General features: G+C 41.7%; 3 protein-coding genes across 5 annotated transcripts in view; 1 reads left to right on the forward strand and 2 right to left on the reverse strand.

Annotated features, from left to right (window-relative positions):
- The window catches only part of rasa2 (RAS p21 protein activator 2), a 34,852-nt gene extending 26,150 nt beyond the window's left edge, over positions 1-8,702 (reverse strand). The window contains exons 1-4 of one of the 2 annotated variants that reach the window (XM_054794009.1): positions 8,421-8,702; positions 5,748-5,871; positions 721-824; positions 534-628 (exon numbers count right to left, since the gene is read on the reverse strand). In XM_054794009.1, coding sequence (XP_054649984.1) covers positions 534-628; positions 721-824; positions 5,748-5,871; positions 8,421-8,478 — 381 coding nt within the window. In that variant the 5' untranslated portion in view covers positions 8,479-8,702. The remainder of the gene's footprint in view (positions 1-533; positions 629-720; positions 825-5,747; positions 5,872-8,420) is intronic. The other variant, XM_054794010.1, reaches the window with a different exon arrangement.
- Positions 8,703-11,070: 2,368 nt separating this feature from the next.
- Positions 11,071-24,741, forward strand: part of trip12 (thyroid hormone receptor interactor 12) — a 47,244-nt gene continuing 33,573 nt past the window's right edge. The window contains exon 1 of the mRNA XM_054793252.1: positions 11,071-11,091. The gene's annotated coding sequence lies outside the window, so the exon portion shown is untranslated. The remainder of the gene's footprint in view (positions 11,092-24,741) is intronic.
- Positions 13,226-24,629, reverse strand: zbtb38 (zinc finger and BTB domain containing 38). Of its 2 annotated transcripts, XM_054793257.1 has the most exons (3): positions 24,463-24,629; positions 23,720-23,974; positions 13,226-16,942 (listed from the first exon to the last, which is right to left on the reverse strand). In XM_054793257.1, exon 3 carries the CDS (start codon positions 16,907-16,909, stop codon positions 13,481-13,483), a length of 3,429 nt encoding a protein of 1,142 aa, XP_054649232.1. In that variant the 5' UTR covers positions 16,910-16,942; positions 23,720-23,974; positions 24,463-24,629; the 3' UTR covers positions 13,226-13,480. The 2 variants fall into 2 exon arrangements, with proteins under 2 accessions (XP_054649232.1, XP_054649234.1); XM_054793259.1 differs by lacking the exons at positions 23,720-23,974; positions 24,463-24,629 and adding an exon at positions 19,027-22,342.

Below are 24,741 nucleotides of genomic sequence, written 5' to 3' on the forward strand. Positions count from 1 at the left end.
ATCGCCAAGAGGGATTGGGATGTCGCCAGATTTAGCAATAAAGTCGCCAAGTTGGCAACACTGGCGCAGACCGCATATGACCACTTTAATAAAAGCAATAAACCGCCAAAATAGAACTTGCATGTGCAGCCTTTATACCATACAAACTAGAACAATCTTAAAAAGATTACACAAAGCAGTCCACTAATGGGTGTCATAACTACTTTAACTAAGCTACATATACCACTCGATGATACAAATAATATGGTGGGCTGTGACAAACATGACAAAAAAACAACAAAAAACATGAGTTTGGACAGAGAAAATAAACCTCACTGAAAATGTTGTGAGCGACTTCCTGCTTGTTCTGTTTGCAGTGATGCAGACTGACTGTGCGAATGTGTACCGAGCCTAAGATGAGGGGAGGTTATTATCAATAGCTCGCCCTCAAATAAACAAATAAAAATAAAGTTTTACAATTGTAGTCCAAAGGGAAACTGACCACAAACTGACAAATGTGTACTTTATACTCCTAAACATCCTGAAACATTTACCTGGACCTCTGAGTTAGGGTCTACTGGCTGAAGGCTAAACCAGTGCTCCTTCCCTTTATAGTTACATAAGTCATCCTTTCTGATTGACACCTTGCCTGAAAAGACACGCACACACACACAAAAAAAAAACATAACACGTCAGTTCAACTCCGCTAAACTAAGCTAGCAACATATTATTGCGACTTACCAACTGGCAAATCCCTTTGGAAAACGCTCTTGGCATAAACATAGAACGATAAACACTGAAAAGGCCGAGGTATCTCAAAGTAGAAGTCCTCACCATAGAACGGGCTGTAAATAAAAGGCAAACATTTTAAAGTCACAAACATGCAATACAGGAATGTGTAAGCGTCCTTGCAGTACAAACTGTAATCCGATGTTATTTGGGCAGATACCTTGAATAGTAATACATATGAGCATTGTGATGATGTGGTTTTGCACTTTTCAACATTCAACTGACCGAATTATATTATTAAATTATTCAACCATCATTGTAAATTCTATAAAATTCTGTAACATCGTGTACCGTTCAGTCCGCCCTGCATGGGGAAATCTACCTTATGGATCAGCGGTTTTGCGATGCATTTTGCACTGTGTGTCTGTGTGTGTGTGTGTGTGTGTGTGTGCGCGCACGCACATGTGCTTGTCCAATGTGGCCAAAAGCCACATGTTCCATTTCCGACACATTTTTCATACAAATTTCAAGTGAGGGACAGTCTGCCTAAAAGCGGACGGAAAGGCAAGGCATTCGGCAACAGAATATAGAACAAAGTATTTATCGGCGTCGTCGATATATCTGTCAGCGGTGCGTGAAGGCGACTGGCTGCGGCGTCAAGGTGCTTTGCACCTGTTTTTGAACATGTTACCTCTGTTCAGATGAGTGCATAAGATGAAAGCAGCGTGCTGCCATTGTTCAGTAGCAAAGAGAACAGTGCTGCGTGCTGCAACTACCTTAAATAAAAAAATTTAACACCAGTGGTGTCCGAAGTGCGGCCCAGGGGCCATTTTCAGCCCGAAGCTTGTTATTAGTTTTTTCTAATGGTACATATTAGATATTACACTAATTTACTTTGTCTAAATTTGCTTATATAGTATATAGTACAATATACTGAACTACACTGGATTGGTTTTAGCATCTTTAACGTACACATCAAAGTGGCCCCCACATCCTTCCATTTTTCTGTATGCTATATCAATATTTTTTGAAAATTGTATTTATTTGATAATCAGCTGCCAGTAGAAAATTCATTTAAGAATAATAGTAAATAAAGACAGAATTTTGGGAGAAAAAAAGTTGTTTTCTTTATGCACAAAAAAAGGCACCGAAACCGTCGCCCAAATACGGAGATGTGGACCGTACCGTGGGTCAACTATAGCGTTGCAGCCCTACTCAACGCTACAATCACTGTTTGGTTTTTTTTGTTTTTGTTTTTTAAACTGACCATCTATTGAACATTTGTGCATTTTGAAATAATTACAGTGAGGATTGATTAATAAATAAAGAAAGAAATAAAGCAGATTGTAGAACTACATAATGCAATTACCTTCATATACACAGAAATCCTGTTTTTGAAGCCTTCAAGGTTTTTTTTTTTTTTTTTTTTTTTTAAAACAACACTGAATTACAATTATCAGCAACCCATGTGATTTTTGAATTATGAAACTACAAACTTGGCCAATACAAATTTAAACAGGAACGGCCACTGACTATAACACAAATAGAAACATAGATAGAATACTGCAGATAATGGAAAAATAATAACAATAAAATCCCATAATGAATCATGAACATGGATCTTTTCTTTGGAAAAGATGACCGAGTGTCCTGTACAGCTAAAAGACAAAGTCCAAGCATCTGTGTCATTTTATTCTGCCAACATAACGACCTCACAACCAAGACCACAAGCTAGACAGCTTGATGTGACATAGCTGATTGCAGGTTAAGCACTATGGGACGCGCCAGCTGCAGATGGGCCACCTGTCCCAAACAGACTCAACGGTTTTTTTAAGCGATTAAAGTTAATGAGCAAATAAACCAAAAATCTTGTTTTGACAAATTGATATTGGACAAGTGGCTTTGTGCATAAAAACAATGGAACTCAGTCATACTTCACTATGGTCTAGCTATCATATATATATATATATATATATATATATATATATATATATATATATAATAGGGACGGTGAAGTAATAACAACTAAAATACACTGAGGGACTCTTATGAGTGAATATTAACTGCTTTAACAGTGGTAAAGGCAGTGGAGATAGAAATACAAGGGAGAGCGTGGGAGGACACACTTCCTCAGAGAGTGTAAAATTCTTTTAAGCAGCGCAGAAATCAGCAGAGAAAAAAAAGCTGATGTAAAATACCGAGAGAAGCATGGACCATGGTAAAGTAAGAAACACTGCACTGTATAAGCTGCAACACGTTTCTGTGAGTCATTTTTGAAGATAAGAGTATTAACAATATATAACAATTACATATATCATTATTGAGAAAATAAATTCACCATCAATTTCACAAAACCGATTTTATCTGAATGATTAATGAAGCCGTTATTATGCCCATCCCAAGTTTGTTCATGCAGTAAATGCAGACATGATAGCATTCAGTCTTCCATGAAATGCCTACATTGTACTGTATGTACAGTGTGTTAAGAGACATACTGTACAAATGATATACAGTACTTGCCAAGTCGTAAGCTCCCGTCCTTTATTTACACCCGTCACTACGCAATCCGTACCGGAAACGCGATCGGTTCTGCGCATGCGCGAGACTACGTCACTTCTTCTTTCGCAATTGTTTAACGACAGCGCTTCTGCCACGTCACGTGCTGTGGTAGTTATTTTTTAAATGTATGAATATAAATGGTCAAAAACAGCACTTCATATGTGCAACATAAAAAAAACTTTGTTAGCACGCTGATGTTTATATCGCCTTTATTCACCAAGACTGAGCTACATAAAAACTCAAACGTCATATCCGGTTATGTATTATATAAATAAATAAATACAGTAAAACAACACATAAAATGCAGTGATATTTGAATGTAAACAACCATAATTAGTGTGCAATGATGGATTAATCCAGAGGATTCAGCGGGGAAATACCATCCATCCAAAGACATCTTGCTAACAAATGCTTTCGTTTGCATTTTTTCAGTAGTGAAAAGAAAAAAAAATGGAACCAAGAAAAGAGGGCTGATCATTTATCCACTTGCACCATGGATAAGATATAAGACAAGAAAAGATTGATTATGTTGTGATTTCTCAAATCTTAGTAACATTTTTTGAGAGTGGTGGGGTGACGTATATTTCACGTGTAGGACAAATCTTGCTCCCTGACGTTTACGCTCTGTAACTGGCGTGAAATAGATCTACGGATGACGTAGATTACACATGCCTAACAAACGACTGCCGGATGTACAGTAGACGCATTCTTCACATGCGCAGAACCAATTGCGTTTACGGTACGGATTGCGTAACAACACCAAGCTTCCACATAAGCTAGCATCCTGAAACCCTGGGCTAAATTGGTATGAGACAGACATACAGTCAGTTATTGTTGGACTTCCCTGATTCTGACTGCTTAGAGGAAGTCGGACATAGCGCATCAAAGACGAGGTACTCTGTTATTTCTACACCATGAATGTGTAAACATGAATCATGTTGATCGCGCACCCTCCTTTGCATGATATCATTGTGTTGCAAATGTTGCACTGAGAAGACTGCTCTTTTTTTTTTTTTTAGGAAGTTAAACCAAACTTTCTAGCCACTTCTTCTTCGCGGGTGCTCGCCGGCTTCTTCTTAGTTGGTGTTCGTAGCAATTCCTTCCGGTAGGCAAAGTGGGCATTGAAACTAAAAATCGAAATAAAAATGTTTGAACGATCCCGGGAGAATCGGAATGTTAGTCCCGGTTCCCATCGATGCTCGAGAGTTGATGCCCAATCATAGTTTTTAGGTTTTCAAAAGTCCCCAATAACTAGAAAAAGTTGCTAAATTTGTCGCTTTGTCGTCGATCTTAAAAGTGTTTAGTATTTACAATCAAAACGAAAAGACAGAAGAATAACTGACAAATAACAGCCACCAGGGCTCCAGACTAACTTTTTTTTTTTTTTTTTTTTTTTTTTTTTACTAGGTGCACAGTGGCTCCTAACTTAACATTTTAGAAGCGCAATCAGAAAATTTAGTGGCCCTGAGAAGTTTCAGAAGCAATGATATTTTGTAAATATCTAAAACAAATAATACACAATGCATACCAGTCTGGAAATAAGGGCTACTTTAATGGAAAATAATATACCATAGTTCTTGCATGTTTGTGTCGTTTTGTTTCATTATGTTTCACCGAGTGTTTCCCAGCGTTCCTTGAAGGCACCATAGGTTTGTACACCGAGACAAAGTGAGAGTTACGTATGACTTTGTCTGATACTGCCACAAATAAGGCTACAAATAGACTGTGGAGCGCACCGGTATGTAAGACGAACCCAGTAAATTTAAAGATAATAAAAGTTTAGTACATAAAACATATAGGCCGTACAGTCTATAAGCCACAGGTGTCCACGTTGCAACAAGGGATATTTAGTACACAGTAAAGATGTTACACAGAAACATGTTAACCGATGTTAACCAAGGTACCGCTGTATATTTCTCCTATTCATTCTTTCAAATGCTGATGATGTGTGTGAATGCATGAAGGTGAGCTTTGATGATGTCATTTTGTCTGTGATGAGCGCTAGTGTTTTTTTCGGTTTCAAGTTAACTGACACTACCACACTTCTTGTCACCCACATCAAACAACGATGTGCTAATCTTCTCTCTGGAAAACAAACTCCAGGCTCGTACCGATGGTGAGTCAGCTTTCATTTTGTGCTTTTAATTTGATGTCGTAAGCTACTTTTATGAAACGTTTGTTGGGCGTAGTCAGGCAGAATGTAGAGTGCAGTGCTTTTATTATGAAGGCCGGAAGTTGGTAGTTAATTTTCTTTTACATTAACCTTGCACAAATTAAATTTCGTGGTCAAAAGAACCTCAGTTACATTGTGCTGGTTGTTTTATACACAACGCATCATGAATAAATAGCATTACATTACATGCATTATACAGTTTTCCCTCGTTTATCGCGGGGGACAGGTTCCCAAAATTGCATATTTAAATGTTTTAAAAAGCCAGTTGGATACAACTCCCAGCACACAAAGAAGTGAACCTGCTTACCTGACGCTTTTGTCAAACATCTTGGTTCGGAACACCTCCTCCTGATCCAAACTGATGGTGCAAAAGGTACAAAGATCCCTTTGTCGGTTTGGTCCCGAGACGGGACCCAGGTTTTTAGCTTCACCTGCATCACATCAAGAAGCACATCATCACCATCTCTTGCTGCAAATTAACTTCTTTCATTACTCGCTTTATTTGTTTTTAACTCCCCACAAGAGTAGTACAAATCTGTAAGCTTGAGATTGAATTATCAATACAAAGACATCATTACATCATAATAAAACAAAACAAAATACGGTTGTCCCTTGCCACTGCGCACTTCGAATTTTGTGGTTTCACTATCACAGCTTTTAAAAAATATATTGTTTTGTAGTCAAATACGGCCTATTATTAGTTTGAAAATATGCATATTTAAGGGAATGTTATGTATTTTTTTACTCAATTTAAGCATTCTGACGCATAAAAATGGCTAAATGAATTAAAATACAAATATAAAGCATTCAAAAGACACATTCAAAGATGTTGATGAAATGCAGTGCAGTGTTCCCTCGCTTATCGCATGGGATAGGTTCCCATTTGAATTTTAATGACCAACTTACAAATTTTATTGGACAAGGGAAATTAAGTGACTCAGACATATTTAACTCTTGTGAGTATGGCTTGGTTTGTTCGCATTAAACTTCCCCGGTTCTGTGCCAAAACGGGAACTTTTTTTTTTTTTGGACTTTAACAGAAAATACATACGACCAACATCACACATTAACACATTAGCACACGCTGTTGTTGTGACCATGTGGGCTCTATATATAGACATGCCGGGACGGAGTCTTGAATCGACTGCTTGTATCGAAGTGCCAATATTGGAGATTTTAGCAGTTCGATATAATCCGATATTCTATTTTGTTTTTTTTGCTTATATTGGCCCAGGACACCCCCTCTATTTACTCTACTCCACTATATTGGGTGATATCAGTGTAAAGGTGGTTATGGGGTGTTACTTCATGTCTGGAGGGCTCTAATAATGTTAAAAACAGTATTTAGAAAGTTTTAAACAGGTTTTCTATGCTCCAACTACAAAAATACTCCATTTACAAATCAGAAATGCTACTTTGCAGATCACAGTCGAGTCAGGAACCAAGTCATCGCGATAAACAAGGGATCTCTGTATTGATGACTATCACAGAAATTGCAAATCATAAAAAAGGAAAATCAAATAGGGTAGATAGGTGGTCGAGCTATTATAGAGTTGACTTGAGGCTTCAATGTGGTTGAAATCATGAAACACAGACTTCCTCAGTAAAACCAGCAGTGTTGGCAACAGTGCTTTCCAACAGCTGCTATCTGCACACATTTTACCTTTATGCATGCACACAGACCCAGATTACAGGACATGGGCTTTTTTGCAACACACTCATGAGTGAACAACACACAAAGTCAAGGTCTGACAAATGCTCAGCGGAAAAAGCAAAAGCTACAACACCGTCAACCCCTTCGCAAGTCACATCTGGACTGAAGGGATTTGAGGGACAGAAACAGTTGCCTAAATTGGTCCTTCAGCACAGACAGGGACCTAATTAAGAAAAGTCACCAGCGTGATGAGCCATTTGACAAGATAATAACGGTTGAATTAAGTTTATGGTTAATCTTAGGGACGATCAGTAAGAAAACAGGTAACGTGAAGCTTGGATTGGATGACTTGGAGGGAGGGAAGTCCATTTTCTCAACATGTAAACTTAAACATGATCATGTCGCCACATAAAAACAGTCATGCCATTATTTTTACACAGCACCTGGTCCCTGAATGTGTCGTGCCCAATGCACGCATATAAAAAGTATAATGACCAACCTGAAACACGCTATTACAGATGATTAATCGCTAAAGAATTGTGTAGGGAAGAAGAAAATGAACAAAGGGTCTATGTGGAAGAATGAAGTTTCATAAGACTGCAAAGTGAGTTACATGTTTGTATAGTTCCTCTATTTTGTTCTGCTTAACTCATTAATTCATAGTAGTGAAACTGACACACAGTTTTTAACTTTACATGCAAAATGCAAAAATAAAAGCATTTAAAATGAGTGGTGTTGTGGAGCATGATTTCACTAACTGTTTGCGTTGGACGGTGCATAGATGGCTACTGCAAATAACGAATGCAGTGATTTTCAAATACGATCTTAGAGAGTGGAGCGCTGTCACCAGTAACGTGTGTGAACTAAAAAATCCTCGGGTTGAGTGACTTCTGTCAATAATAAAGAAGTGTTAATGCTAGCTACCAGGCAGACGCACGCTTTGTTAAGGTTAATAAGTACTGGATACTTATGGTGGGTGACAGTTGCTAGCCTGTTTTGCCTCTCGTGTAATTTTGCCAGCAGAACAGGTCTGATGTGGACAGCAGAGGCCAACTAGCGGAGCGAGTTCCATGTTCAAATAAGCTATTTGAACAGCTGCTGCGGCTCCTACAGCTCAATGCTTCATGAATGAAATGATCCTCAGCTAAGTAGCCGCGGCTAGCACGCTACGCTAACTTGACGCTCAGCAGCAGCCGGCACAGCAAGCCCGTGAAAAAGGCTGCCTCTGCTGACGACTTGGCGGTAGCACGCCGCGCCCCTCCCGGCTTTCCCCCGGCCTCTCACTCGGCTTGAGAGCGAAAATATCAGCCCTCCGGTCCAACTTACATATTTTACCACGCAGGCTCTGTAGAATCCGAATCTTCGCGTCGTCCTCTTCCGCCATGGTTGAGCGCTGACTTGCTGTCGCTGCTCGGGTGTATTCAGCGCCGCTTTATCATATCCGTTTATGAATGCAGGCAGGCAGAGTGGGAGAGACAGCCCCACTGCCGCGTTACGTCAGGATCCCTAAAAACACACAGCTTGCACACTGCTGCTTCACCACGTTTGGAGCCTGGATCATCATGATAGTTTGCTTGTCTCTTCATGTCGCTTGTGTGTTTACATGAACTGCAGCAACAATTGAATTCAGTGTACATACTTAACACATCCACGTTCTGTGAGTATTATATTCATTTGCTAAGTGGTTAGGGCATTGACCACTTAAATATACTATTTAATGGTCACACACAACAATTAATCGTCCTTAGAACCCGAGGTACCATTTTGGCAAGCAACAAAGGGAAGAATTTCTTGGATTGTCTTTCTGAGTGACGTCACTGTCAGCTTCAATCACAACTGCCACAAAGGTCAGTAAAAAGTTGGAGTGATCAGGAAGCTGTAGACAGACAGCACACCAAGCTAATGACAACGAAAACAGAGCCATACAGATTACAGGATTACTGCGTGTTCACAAAAAATGCAGTTGAGTCACTTCTCTGAATATGAAATATATGTAGAAAACAGGAGAGAAAAAAACAGCCCCATCTCCTGGATCTGGTGGGACAATGCCCCGCTGCCTTTCGTTAATCAAGTCACTAGTTGGCTGAGTATGAGCTGACTTTTAACAATGGGTTCTATGATTTCTGTGTTAACGGAACCGCAGAATTGGCCGATAAAAAAAAAAATCTATTGTTAAAAGCGGAATCTCGCGGAAATGGACATAATGTTAATGAAATGCTGTCATCGTCAGGCGAAGGAACGTTTGTGTGGGGAAGTATTTCCCCGGCGGACCGCTCAATCGTAGCGGAATCTCGTCACAAACACTAACCCCCCCCCCGAACTAAACATGTCCAAACGGCGGCTTGAAACACTCTCAAAAGTTCGGGAAAAACTCCTCTGACAGAGCATGAATGGAAGCTAGCTGGGTTTCCTTAGTTTAGCAGAGCATGCTAGTGCGGCTGTGTGTGTGTTTGTGTGTGTTCACACCATGTTGTGTTTTACCACTTCTTAATGTAATCGAGCGTTTTACGATGCCCGCTGACGTCGTTCTGAGTGAAGTAAGGATAAGAGGGACACTTATTCTTGCACCCAGCTTGTCTTCAAGGAAAACTGCACTTTAATCTGCAATCCTTATGTGAGACATGAACACGTCTTCTTTTTGTGCGTTCAGCAGATATAAAAAGATCTTAAAAGAGGCAGCTAAGAATTCACGTAATGGGACGCAACTATTCAGCCCCTGAAGCCTTTTGAAAAAACCTCCAAAAACCACCAACAAGGATACATTTACATATTGTGACCTGCATATTAACAAAGCGACAGCCACATCGGTATTGTAGACGCTAACGCTGAAGAGCTACTTTTATGGCGTAGTGATACCTCGCCATACCACACTGGCTGGCTGCTAGCCGGCTAGCGACTAGCTTCACCACATACTCACACCACACCACACCACACGCTCACAGCGCCTCGCTCACAACAACAATTGTAAACTAGGTGTTTACTACACTTCATTCAATTTTCAAAATGTAATAGAATTTACAAACATCATTTTATTGTTTTGTCACCGCTTGTTCTCAAACTGCCGTCCGTTCTGGTTCAGACACTGCTGCTGACAACGCAAAACTACGGAATCGCACTCGTCACAAAACAATTCCCTCGGTATTTGCGAGCATCCGCGTTTTTTTTTTTTGAATGAATTTCTTTTCTTCAAAGTTTAGTCGGGCTGCCATAATTCATTTCAATGGGTTTAACCTGCAATGAAAAAACAAATAATTGAGAAGAGTGTGTACATTTTTTGGGACACTTTGTATATATTTAGGGTCAGTCAGAGTCAAAAGGTTTGTTTGACAATTCCAATGGAAGTCTTTCTCACCAGTGCTTACTGTACAAGTGAGTGGTGAGTGTGATGTATTTTATCATATTTTTTTACATTATGTTATGCCATATTATTCAATAAATATTGATTCTGAACTGCTCCAGATGATGTTGTAGTGTAGATGTTTGGAGTTGTTTAGAAAGAATGTACTGGAAGATTGAGGGTTGACTGCGTTTGCTGATGGGCCACACGGTGGCCAAGTGGTTAGCATGTTGGCCACGCAACCTTTTTGTATGTTATTATTAAAAGTAGGGCTTAGGGTTGGGCATCGATGGGAACCGGGACTAACATTGCGATTCTCCCGGCATCGTTCATTTTTAAAAAATTTCGAGTCCTCATTTCGATGACTGACCAACACGCCGATGGGAAAAAATGGGAGTGTGCACCACTAACATGATTGGACACGCCACGCCGGACTTCTTCCAACCAGTCAGGTAAGTAAAACAATAAATTATGTCGATCTTATGCCAACATTGAAGCAGCAAACAAATGATACTTCACACTGAGAATACGGTGGCCAACTGAAATATCCAACTAACGTAAGGCCGTGTACTTTTTCCATAGACCTGACGACCTGACGTTGACGCTAGCTTTAGCCAAGATGTTGACAAGACCCGGCGAAGTGTTCCTCCATGCACACAGGTTAGTAGCAACATGATTAAGTTACACTTTGTCTATTCTGAATCATAAGACACTGTCCAACACATAAACACCAGGATATGTGAAATGTTTTTTTCATGAGGTTTTCAAAAATAATAATAATTTGTGTAACGTGTACTCCTATGTAAAGAGACTTCAAAACATTTACTGTATGTTCAAGTTCAGTGGTTTGATATTTTTGTACTTGTTGAAGAACTTTGGTGAGCGGTGAACATCCAAGAACTTTGGTGAGCGCCCTCATTTACACCATGCAAACTTTTATGACCGTACCTCTGAAAAGAATATGATTCGAGAATCATTAGGAACCGGAATCGGAACCAGAATCGCTCAAATTCAAACAATGACCAACCCTAGCAGAGATGCGCCGATCGATCGGCCTCATATTACAATCTGCCGATTTCCTTAAAACACGTAGCCGATCACAAAAAAACGATCGCCGTGCAGTGGCGACATGACAATTCCTGTCATGCCAACACAAACGTGACATGAATGTGCATGTCTGCTGTGTCACGTTGGGTTGCCAACACCCGTATTGAGCCGACAAGGGAGGCACTTGGTCCTGTATTGCCACGAGAATCAACACTAGTCTGTGAAACCTCAATGGTTTCAGTTTGACAGCTTGCCACAGGCTACGCCATTCCATGCCAGCGTGTTTGATCACCCCCTTTGTCAAACCTTTGGTGTTCGACTTTTCTTGCAACTTTCTTTACACACCTTGCCTAAGTGTCACTGGTGGAAGCTAACCAGCCAGCTAGCTAGACGTATCCTTCTCGTCTTCGGACTCCAAATGTGACTTTTTACCACAGTGACATTTTATTTATAAAACAAACAGGCAATGTCGTTAATTCGGAGCTCATTTTTGTCCCATGGGGAAGTGGCAATCACGTTCATGGGGTACATACTAACTTTTTCAAGTGTCACAGGACAATTTTGTTCTCTTGTTGTCATTAAAATAATTACAGTATGTCCTGTCCTCAAAACACTATTTGTGTGCCGTTGTTTAATGAACATAAACACGTGTGTCCAGTCTTATGAGGGAAATACTATGACAGGGGTCTCCTAGCTCACGGGCTGATTTTGAAGCTGAAGCTCCTAAAGGGTCACAGAATATTTCCTTCATCTCTTAGTAGTTTTTTATTATAACTGTTCAGTTCAGACTTTATATAATGACAAAATGAGCACAAAATAGCATAACAACGGTGGCCACACTGTTTGAGGGGAGACCTGCTTGGTAAATAAAGTAGTGAACAATTTAAATGTTGCTAGTCATAAATAAAACACAAATAGCATATTTAATTTTTTTTCCAAAAATGCACATTTCCCCTACTTTGGTATTAAAAAAAAAAAAAAAAAATCACAGAGCTCAGCAAAGGGAGCTGCAACGAGGTGGCTGAATAGCCGCATGCAGCTCCGGAACCGCGGGTTGCCGACACCGGGACAAACGGAACTGGATGGATAGAAAAGGGAATCATTTAAATATTTTGTTACATTCTTAAGTTGTATTTACTGTATGTACAGTGTTGTGTTGTTGGTAAACGCTGTTATAATTTAGAAATAGATATATCATATGTTAGTCAATATTTTACATTGGCTAGTGTTCACAAAATAATGAGCAGGTTTCTCAACCAACAAACAACAGGATGGAACTTTTTAGTATATGAATATTTATTTCAATAATTTTACATGGTTTATACGGCCTGTGTATATCAAACACAACATAGTAGGAACTTTACCTGTGTTGTGTTTAAAACCAGAAGGGTTACATTTAAAACACAAAATAATACATCATGTCGTTGATTTTTTTTGTAACAGAAGTGCATGAGAGTATAAAGTGCAACATACCAAGTCCAATTATATGGAATGGGATACCAAGAAATGTGAGTCCCCCTCCCCCATGTACATTTAAGATGTTGCCATCAACTGTTAAATGCATACCATTGTTAGAAAATACACCTCACTTCTGGGAATACTTTGTGAACATTTCCTTTTCTTGATCTTCCAGCCAGCAATCTGCTTTGCTAGCAATGCATAGACAATAAAATACAGTCTGTGTCTGTGAAAAGGTCTTCAAAACATCTATAAATTAGAAAAGTCACTCAGTGTAGTCTGTTCAGTATAGGACAACATTCCAGCAGACATTAGATTTTCAAAGTTTTTTTTTTTTATAAACATTTTGTTAAGTTCTGCTACAAAGACAACATTTTAGTCTACTCAAAGCAAGCACTTTCTCCCTCGCCTGTAGTAGGGTTTTAAAGGGTTTTAGAAAAAGGGTTCATCTTTACACACCCATTTCTTGGGCTTGTGTGCAGAAATGTAGTCGCCTTTAGAGTCTGAGGCATCCTTCCTTGACAGTTTGCAGGACTTCTCATGATCATTTAGACTTTTTGCTTCCAAGCTGTCCTATCAGAGTCTTTCTTTTGGACTCCTGGTTTGAGTCTCGATGGAAAGAATGTTTTTTCATTTTGTGTTTCATTTTTGAAGGTGGCAAAGTGAACAGTGGCTCAGTGTGGGATGGTAAAGAGCGCTTACTGTGGGGGCACGTCATGTCCTGATGTGTCAAAGCTATTAACTCAGTTGTGTCTTCGGTTTTGGCCTTTATGATGGGAAAGTGTCCTTTTTCCTCATATTTCATGTCAGGACTTTCTTGATTGTCATCATTCTCAGTTTTTATGCAGTTTTGGTTGTTGTCCTCACTCGAGTTGTCCAGATATTCAGGACATGGTCGAATGGTGTAACCTTCTCCTTCTGTCTCCTGGTGTTTTTTCTCATGGCTTCTCTTGGTGGCGAGGTAGAGAAACCGCTGAGGACAGAAGGAGCAGCGGAACTTCTTCTCTGGGTTGGGACTCCGGGGTGAATTATCAAAGCAGGAGCCATTTTCCATACAGCTGTTGCAGATGTAGTCATTGCCACCAGGTGTCTCCCCCGGGGGACCTTGTTTACCACAAGTACGACAGAAATATGGGTGGGAACCAATAATGTGTGCTCTCAAACCAGTCTCTGTGATAAAAGAGCTGTCACAAATGTCACAGTTGTAGTTTGTCCTTGGGCTGCAACTTCTGTTAAAGCGTTTCACATCTCCACTCCCGCCTAAGATACTGTCTCCTGTCTGGAAACTGTCCAATCGGGCCTCACTGGCACTGGGATCAGTTCTAACTGTATCACTGTAATGGTGAAACAAAGCTTGCCTGTGCTTGAACTTCAGCTTCTTTCTCTTCTTTTTCGATTTGTAAGAATAGTAGGGACGCCAAGGCTTGTCAGCCATGTCACACTCATTGGGATCATCATATGTCTCGGACATTATACCTGTAATCTCTGGTCTGAGGCGCAGCCTGGGGCTCTCTAAATTGTCACCTGTTGAATGGACTTGGCTGTCGCTCTCCACCCCCTCCAGTTTTCTTATTTTCTTTTTCCTTCGTGGGAAGAGCTTGGAGCCCTTGATTCTGCGGCGGATGATGGCTTCGTCACCGATTTTCACAGTTATCTGGCAGAGTGGCATTGCGTCACCATCTGCGGATGGACCCGGGCATACAGGTTTGGCAATGTAGGTTTCTGTCTTGGCTCCCGCCGTCTTATCGAGCCTCAACTTCTCAGTACTTGACTGAAGCATTTCCTTAGTCATTTTTTCAACACTTTTTGCAGAAGCAGATAACTCGCTAAGCTTATCGACTGTATTCAGTGAGTTTAGGAATGTCACATTTTGACTGATGTGATGTGACTTAATTGCATCAAGAGTGTTATTATCCGCTGGGGATGTCTCTGGATCCAGTTGCAAAGGGACGGCACTGTCAAAGTTCATGAAGGGTGAACTTTCATGCTCAACATCTTTATCTGTGTCTTTCTGGTGATGATTTTGGTACAAAGTGGGTTGAATACCTGTTTCGCAGGGCTTGTCAACACTGATGCGAGGCATGAAAGGCGCTACCATTGTTGTCGTTGCCATGAACGTTAAAGGCAATGGAACACCATCATGATGGCTGCTTCCTTCTAACTGAGGGCTGAGAGGATTGCTCTCCAGTGGAGCTTGATAGTCTTTTTCATCACCCTCTGAATATGTTTGACTGTATGTCTTGTATCGTCTTTTCCTGAACTTCATTGGCAGAAGTCTGTAGAGTTTGATCGGATAAACACTGGCTTTCAGACCACCATTGGCAGATTTTCGCTTAATGGATAGTGTCGGATCAATCCCATGAAAAGACTTCTGATGGTTCTTTAAGATGTAATACGTCATGAATGTTTCCAGGCAGAAAATGCACTGGTAGCGGCGTTCACCTGTGTGCCAGATTTCATGCTTGGTACGGTACTCTGCCAGTGCAAACACTTTATTACAATAATGACAGGGATAAGCCCTCTGCCAGGAATGTACATTCTCATGCCGTTTCAGACTGGAAAGTGTTACATAGACACGTTTACATACACTGCAGTGGTATCTCCTCTGGCTGCTACCTGGCCTTTTTACATTTTCAGCCTTTGGAGAATCTAATTGATCGGGAAGAACGGGCCCAGTCGTGGGCTTGTCAACAGAAAAAAGGTGAGTTCTGATGTTCTCCTCCCTCAACACGCTACCTGAATGTAGGTCCACCTCTGTGACAGCTATGTCACTGCATTCTAGTTCGGCTTTCCCTCTCATAGCTTTAGGACAGTTCTGCTCATGGTTGCGCAGCCGCTTGAGGTGTATAAATTTTTTGTCACAAAACTTGCAAAACAAATAACTAACTGAACACTTTTTATGTACTTCGGAGTGAATGGCAAGAAGAGCTTCATTTGTGAATATCTCTGGACAGTGCTCACATCCGTAGATTGAGATGCTGTCCTCCATGTGCGGGGAAAGAGTCCGAGGATTTGAGTCCATCTGCACATGGCCATTGGCCAAAGGAATCACGGCATCTGTAGGCTTGTTTTTGTCTGCCTGTGGGAAGAGTGGAGGTGCTAAAGCTGCACCCTCAGCCAATGTTGGAGTTAAAGTATTTTTTTTTTCTGCGTGTGGTTCACTTGGTGTTGGAAGTATATTGCGAAAAGTACCTTGTAGCCTGTGGCGCTTTTTGAGTGGGCCTGTGTTCTGGTAAGTTGGTTGCTTGGGCTCTAATGTTGCTGATTTAGACACCTTGCTGACCCACTGACTGGTCTGACCCTTTTCTTCAGTTACTTGATTAAGAGCATATGAATGCTCTGAGAAGGTGTGGGTGGTTTCATTGATCCCAATAAGGCTGGAGGATGCTGGGCAACTTGCAGGGAGTTGCCCCTCATCTGGTGACTGTCTTCCCTCTTCAACAGGGGTGAATGGATTGTTCCCAGGACACACCTCAGTGATAGAGAAAGCATTGGTGATTCGTGGTCCTCTAGCACCATCAATCTCCTCAAGCCTGGTGGCCTCTTCCCGTGCGTGTTTACGCACAGTGGCTGTGCTCCATTTTGTGGATCTAACACATTCTGGTACATTTTGAGTTTTGTCCTGCCTCTCTTGCTCCGCAAGCTTTGCCAAAAAAGAAATGCCCAGTTTTTTCCCTGCTGCTACAAGTTCCCTGTTGTTGTCAGCACAAGGTGATGTCACCTTTGAGGAATAGATGAAATTGAGGACACAGGCGAAAACCTCAGACTTAAGGTCCAGCAGTTCCAACACCTGGCTAGAACTCCACGTCTCAGTTGTCAGAGCATTCTTGAAGTAGCTACTGCAAGCTGCCAGGATGTTCTTGTGGGCTCGGAACTTCACATCCTCCACCACAATAATCACGTCACAAAAAAGGCCTTGTGAGCGCTGCTCGTTGAGCTTGCTAAGCACAATGTGAGGGTGAAAACTATCCATCAGGTTCTAATTGCAGTGAGACATCGCAGCAATCTAAAAAAAACAAAAAAAAGAAGGAAGAAGTCATATTAGTGGAACAGAACACAGAAAAACATCACATTCAAACAAGAATTAAAAAAAATGCCCACAAAACAATGAAGCTCTTATAGTATCACAACACTAGATGGCAGTAATGCCCTGACAGATACACCACCAAGCCACCAGGTCAACATTCATCTTACATAAATCCTTGGCTGTATGTTTTGGGCCACACATTATCCTGCTTTTGTAATACTTTAAAAGTGATGTGACTGTTTTTGCTTGATTTGGAATCTCGCTTGGTTTTTAATAATGATGATGATAAAAGATTTTTAAAAAATAGTCCAGGACAGTACTGTGACTGTAAGAGAAAATACTCGTGATAGTACTACAGTATGCTGTAACCGGTTTTCTCTGTTGAGGTGTGTGGAAATGATTGCAAAGTATAATTTGTGAATTTGCATGAAGACACACAGGAAGTTACAGTCCATTCATTCACTGCCACTTTGAAAGAAGATGCACCTTACAGCATGAAGTTGTTACTTGGGCCTACTCATATCAAGCGGCACTGTGGTCTGAGTCACACTGAATCATTTAGCATGTCTCACTAAGTCTTTCACTTGCACTGTTTTTTTCTGCAGTTTCTCCTCACCAATGCATGTGATCAGTGTTACAATGTTGGATACAATGTTATCACCAATTCACTGCCATACTTGATCCCAAGTTGGCTACTACTTGCAACTCTGCAGGGAACACATTTATGATTGTGAGCCTTCCGTTTGAGAAGTACTTCAATACTAGAGAACACAAGTTTTCCACAAACTATTTAGATGTTTTGTGCATTAACCTGTACATTTATATTGCAGATATTTACTTATTGACCATTAAAAGGGACTGTATGCAGCGAGTTCCTCCAGCTGCCTAACATTCACATGTACTGTTGGCATTATATTCCGCCTCTTTTTGCTTTGACTACACTGGTGTAACACAGGCACGCGCACTAGTTACAGTATATTTGTTGTCAGCTAATGATAGAAATTAGGCAAAGTTTAGCCACTAATGTTTGCTATCATTGAATGGACAGCCTATCATAACAACAACATGAAAGTAAAATGTTGCTGGCTTCTCTGAGACTGCTTGTGTTTGTGTGTGTGCGTGTGGATACGCATGACCTGCATACAGTCCCTTTGACATTGGTCTGTGTTTTTATGTTTATCTTGGGCAATGGACATTGTCTGTACATTTGTTTGATATGTTAACATCCATCTTTTATGCCACTTATCCTCACTCGGGTCGCGGGTATGCTGGAGCCATATCCCAGCTGACTTCGGGCGAGAGGCGGGGTACACCCTTGACTGTCCGCCAGTCATTCACACTCACATTCATACCTATGGACAATTTAGAGATTGCCAACTAATTAATTTAATCTGGACCCATATCTTCCCGATCTCCTGGCTGTGTGGCCAACATGATAACCACTAGGCCACCATGCGGCCCTTTGCTATGCTAACATTATGATTCGATTTCAAAGAGGTCAGGTGGTGGTATGAGAAATGCAATATGGCCGCCACACTTCTCATGTGTGCTGAAAATGCAACTGCCCTCTTCCCCTTCTTTCTCCGACAGGCCTATGTTGTCATAGCAACCTGCTACTGCGCAGTATTTCTTGGGATGGAGCTGGGTGGCATCTTTTTGCATTTTATTTTATGTAGTTTTAAGAGTAGACTACAAAACAATGCAATCTTTCCCCCCCCTTGAAGCTTCTTTGCATCTGTTACTTTGTCCGCAGCAGTCGTGCCACCCAAAGGAATTTCTTATCACAGCATGTGATGTGCCACGTCTGCTCTTTACAAGTTTCACCTTCACATTTGAATGATGAAATATTCCAATTCTTTACTAAATTGTATGCATATTTTTAAAACTACATGCTGAGCGGGAATTTGAAATTCATCAATAGCCACACCTAACTGCGTTAAAACAGTACCGACGTTAATGTGATATAAAAATCCCCTCATACCAAAGCACAAACCGAGAGATGACGATATATCGTCTTCTCAAACAAAACATCAACAAAGCAAATGTAACCATGCAAAACATACCTTAGCGAGTCAGAGAAAATGGTGCAGGTCAACTTTTCTATACCACTTAAACCTACTTTACAAAAAATAACTGTTAAGCGAGAGCGGGACAAAAATCTTTTTTTTGTCTATGACGGTCAGCGAACAGTGGTGGTGTCAGAAGCAGAGCCTTTTCCGACATCTTTCCTCCTCCCCCTCTCTGCTCCAGCTTCCCTGTCCTTCGCTTCTATCTTTGCAGCCCAAGCCCTGATCTGGATCTGCCCTGCTTTTTTCTGTCGCTCTTCTGTCCTTCCACGTCGTGTAGCTCAACTAGAGGGCAGGCAAGCGAAGCATGCATTGCAGGAAACTGCAACTTTTACCAAGCCTGGCAGAGGGCTGACGAGAGAACGGAGAGATACTGGGCGCTACATCACACGTGAGCTCCACACCCGACGCAAAAGCCAGAGCAAATGCAGCTGCATTGCTGTTAGCAGGGGTCCTCTGCTATACATAAATGCCTCATTAATCCCCCCCCAGCACCACACCAGCCGCATCCCGATGCTGACCATTACTGAAAAATCTCTTGAAATACATCAAGGAGCAAAATATTTGTGAAAAGATACAACACGCACGGTTAAATCATGCATGTGGAGAGTCTCACCCGGTGCAGCAATATGTTACACACAAGCCCCTCGCTAGCGCTTACAGAGGCAATGGTTAGGTAATGCAGAACCAAAAGAAGATGGCGGAAACTGTAGTCCCTCATTTGTAGCACGCAAGCAAAGAAGAAACAATTTTAGATGTTTTCACTCACAATTACCGTGAGAATGCAAAACAGAATGTGATTTTTAGGGTAAAACACTTCTGATACTGGCACAGTGTATGCCCACAACGAGGCTGCTGATTGATGCACAAGCAGTAGATGCGTCAGCACTGCAGACGAGGGGGGTTGGGCTGAAGCTGAACCCGCCGTGGCACTCTGAGCGTCTCACTTGCCTGTGAGGATGGAAACAGGGATTTTATTTCCATAGCTCAGTGTGGGAGGGGGGGTGTCACATGACTATCTCTTCAAGATGGCTACCACCAACTATAAATGTCTGTCAACGACATTTGATTATGTACTGTTTAGATATAGTTCATTTATTCAGATTCACTGATTGCTGTATTGTGTATGGTGCAGTCCTCTCCAGGGCAAGTATAAGCAATTACTGCTGTCTCATAAATGCAGTTAACTGCAAGTAAAATAATATATTACGTTAGATTAGATTAGCCAGAAGTGCAACCCAAACACTGTCTAATTGTGCTTAGTTTAATGTTGTGAGGTACCTACTTACTGCAGACACGTTTCCACTGGCAAAAAGCAGGCACTACCAAGTACAGCAAGGTGCAATTTCTAGAACCAAATACTATACAAAGGGAAACATAAGCTACTGCTGGCCACTCTTTGTTCAGGCAGATTCAGCATTGCTGTGTCATTGTCTTACACTGTGGTGCCTTGGTTCTGGACACTGCAAAATAATGCGCCACAGTCTCCGCTTTTGTTACAGTTGCCCTCAGTTTCCCCTTAAATAAAATTAATCTCCTTACTGTGACCAACACTCACATGGCGAGAAGTAAATAGTCATTGTGGTTGTTTGTTAGCATGTCTCATTCCGATTTATGGGTTCAATGCAGCACAGTTTATTAGTTTATAGTCCAAAGTGGAAAATCCATCGCACACAACACTCAGCCTTGCCACAACAGGCGGGGAAAGCAATCTGAGACGTTAATCCTTTACTGAAATCTGCCCCATATTGCATGAAGGCAGATACATGTAACAAGTGACAGGTTTGATAAATGGGACTTTGGAATTGGAATATTTTCTGTGTTTCCCCATGTAAATGTAATTATATCGTCCGGAAGAATGTAGTTTCCAGTCACACAGTATATGGATATGTTAGATGTTACGTTGATTGGTGAATGGGGAGATGATGTGAAAGCACTTTGAGTACCTTGAAGGTAGAAAAGTGATGTAGAAGAGAAAAAGGCCTTTTACCATTTTCTCAATTTTAGCACAGTACTACCTATAGACCTTCCCACTATCACTCCCCCTTTGTGAGTCTCACACCAGGCATGGAGCCCATACGATCCAGTATTGCTATCGGGTTCCAATACCAGCAGGATACACGTATCGGACATTTACGATACCGCCTACATCTGTGCCGTAATGTTCTCAGCTTTTTCTTGTCAGCAAACACAGCTAGAAGAATATCAGCAAAGGTAGCCAAAAGAGTATCAGCAAACGTAGCTGTCTCGCGCGCACACACACACACACACACACACACAGACACACGCGCGCACGCGCGCGTTCCCGCCCTGATGTGTTCACAGCCACACAGAACAGTGGGACATCACAAATTCTTAACACTAGACAAAACATCCGGGTCACTACAATATCATACTTGGCTGTAGAGAGGAGTTTATGACAGCCTCATAGAAAATCAATATAATGATAAAGTAGTTACCCGGAATGTAGGCTGTTAAGAGTTCTGTGTTGTCCGACTGCCTGTGAAGCCGTGAACGGGTCTGGCTGAGTGCTTGTGTCTGTGCAGCTACGTATGTTTGCTGATATTCTTCGAGCTACATTATTCTTTTGCTGTGGTTGCATAATAAAGCAAACAGACCTCTGGTACCGAAATCGTATTGTATCGGTATCTGCAAATATCCAAATTCAGGTATCGGGATCGGATCGGACGTGAAGAAATGTGGATCGTTGCATCCCTCGCTTATAAAGTACAAATGTCTTATTTAGGGATCTCATCAGAAAGCCTTTCTTAATGTGAGTAGAAACAAATTTCATTGAGGATTCAGTCAAATTATACATTACCTTCATGGAGTGTGAGTGACTTTTTTATAATTCTTCATTCCAACATTTTGTTAGCAACACGTTGCCCTCTTGGCTTAATAGGACAAACGGGGACCTGCATCCAAAACCACAATACAGTGGATCCCCACCTGTTTGAGAGTCAGCATTCACGACCCCGCATACTGTATTTGCGGATTTATATATGTACACACCGAAAATTCCGGTGAATAAGCCGCACCCACTACATTTAGAGGAAAAAACAGATTTGTACATATAGAAGCCACACGGGATGTTAAGCTGCACATGTCCACATTGTAAAATGGCATATTGTGGGACACACGAGTCCGTGAGGACCAGGCAGCTATTTCTTTGACAGGAGCCAATCATGAGCTATGAAAAAACTCACAACGAGCTTGTCAACCCGTTGAAAATTGCAGGAGGTCATTACTCTATATAACAGTCTGACTCAGGGTCTAGTCATACAAAGAACGCTAAACTCATCACACAGCAACTTAACACTCAGAAGGTACCTAGGAAATATACCATTATGAGTTTACAATGAAATTTTTTTTTTAACATTTTCCCATAATGCATTGCGTCTGAGCAAAGCATTTCATTGGACGACAAGCAGCATAGAAAATGGGTGGATGGCACGGCAATGCTGCCCCTGTCCACCAGAGGGAGCCAGAGGAGCCCAGAGGTAGGCTGACATCATCGCAGCGCCCGGCAGGCACCAGTGAATGCTGTGCTCGTCGTGAGTTCACTGACAGCTCGTGATTGGCTCCCGCCAAAGAAAGAGCTAATGTTTCCTCACTGATTCGCGAGTGGCACGCTATTTAAACAATGAGTAGTCGTTCTGAAGTCAAGGAGGTGTCACTACATTAGAACTTAGCCGCACCGCTGCATAAGCCGCAGGGTTCAAAGTTTAAGAAAAAAGTAGCGGCTTATACACCGGAATTTACGGTACATAAAGAAACAATTATATGTGTGGGAAAATACGCCCATTCGTGCTTTTTCTTTGTAAGCCACAAAACTTGCAGCAAGGTGAACACAAGTTAATATATGTAAATTCGTACATCATTACTGGAATGCCCACATCATCTCAGACGGCTAGCCGGAAAGAGCCAGCGCCCTGCGGGGTTGCGTACCACTGCTACCCGCATTCGAGGGAGATCGAGGCAGCGCTACAGGACACGGAAGCGCGGTGGTTGCGCTAGCCCGACGACAAGGCTAAAGGCTAACTGATACAGGCAGCAGTCGTGTAATGAACACATTGTGCTTCTTTTACCGTGATGCCACTGGATGCATTTCACAAATAAACACTTGTTTCCTGTTCTGTGCTCTCATTTTGGTTTTCTGTTTCTAGTATGCAGCGATGTGTACTCTTACTAGAGAGTGCATGCAGCAATACCTGTTTCTCATTAGTATTCAGTGCTACGACTTAGGTGGGGCCGCATTTCACGCAAAGAGCAAAACATAACGCTTTACAGTCATTGCAAATTGCATATTTCCAATCTGAAGGCAAAACCAATATGAGCCGATATCTAATAATTATGCCAATATTATCGGACATCCCGGACATTTTACCAATTAAGATGTTTAATAAATATGTGAGCCATATTATAGGGCTTAAATTGTCAAAAATACTCATTTTAATGGGTATATCCATTATTTGCAGCTTTTCGCTTATGGTTACGTTTCGAGGCCCCCTGCGAATACTAAGAAATGGGGCTCTACTGTATAGCGTCTGATACGAAGTCTGCTTTAGCTGCGGCAGGCGGACAGGAATTTAAAACAGCAGTTTACGACTGGACCTCAACCGTTCTGTCTTCACGCACATCCTTGAGTTATTTTAATGTCTCCACAACAAGCACACTATGAGTCGCCTACCCAAATGTGCAGAAGTCCTCAAATGCGCAGACGTGGAAATCCTCGCTCTGTTTGAGACTACACCCCTTCAGTTCCCCCTTCACTCTGCGTTAGACTTTATCATCGTCTTTCTTCGCTGTTGCCTGGTGGTTGTCTCTGCGACAAAGTTCTGGCAGAGGTTCCATGATCCCTGCGTCGCCATGTATAGTTAGCAGCCTTGTGGGCGCTGCTGCGTCACTCCCGTTGCATCACTGACCCACAAAGACGAGCTTGAGGCTGGGGATGACAAGAAAACCATCAGGACTTCTCGTTACCTTTCCAGCAAACAAATGGATGAGGCTTCCAGTCTGCCTCAGATTGAGGCCTAGCTGCTGCTGTGGTATTCAGGAAGTGGGCTGACAGACAGATCCTGTATTGTTATGTAATGACTTTTTTTGGTCCTCTGCCGGACTCAGCTGAGAAGGAAGTATCGGTGTGCAGAGGCTAATAATATTAGGCCATAATACCTTCCTGTCAAACTATGTCAGGTCCACTCCAACATAGCTAGCTAGCAGAACATGAATAAACATTGAAGCTGCATTGGCCTAGCCTACATTTATATGCACACTGTAAAATGACACCTCTTGCTCATTATGTAACACGGCACAATGGAAGTTATAAAACAAATTAAGGTATTCATATATCACAAAATTGTTTTATGTTAGCATTTATTGCTTCATCTGCAACCATGCTTACAAAAGTAGAAACAAAGAAATATTGCATACCTTTTGTCTTACGTTACTAATGCTTGCTTGTGCCGGTTTCAGGTGACGTATGACTTTTTCAGATGTTTCTTAAATGTGTGCTAGTCCTTGGGCCTGAACTGGGAAACAAAATGACAGCACTTGTTTTGCACACGCTACGGAAGAGTTTATTTACCGGAGCCTCCGCCTCCTCGCGTCATCTGACTGAGTTTTCATTGCCCTGTTTCGCCCTCTGCTGGCTGCCCAGGCGAGTACACTCAAACGGGCCGTCGGTAGAAGTGCAGTGCCGATGGCTTCCGG

Source organism: Dunckerocampus dactyliophorus, chromosome 12 (assembly GCF_027744805.1).
Source record: "Dunckerocampus dactyliophorus isolate RoL2022-P2 chromosome 12, RoL_Ddac_1.1, whole genome shotgun sequence".
NCBI lineage: Eukaryota > Metazoa > Chordata > Actinopteri > Syngnathiformes > Syngnathidae > Dunckerocampus > Dunckerocampus dactyliophorus.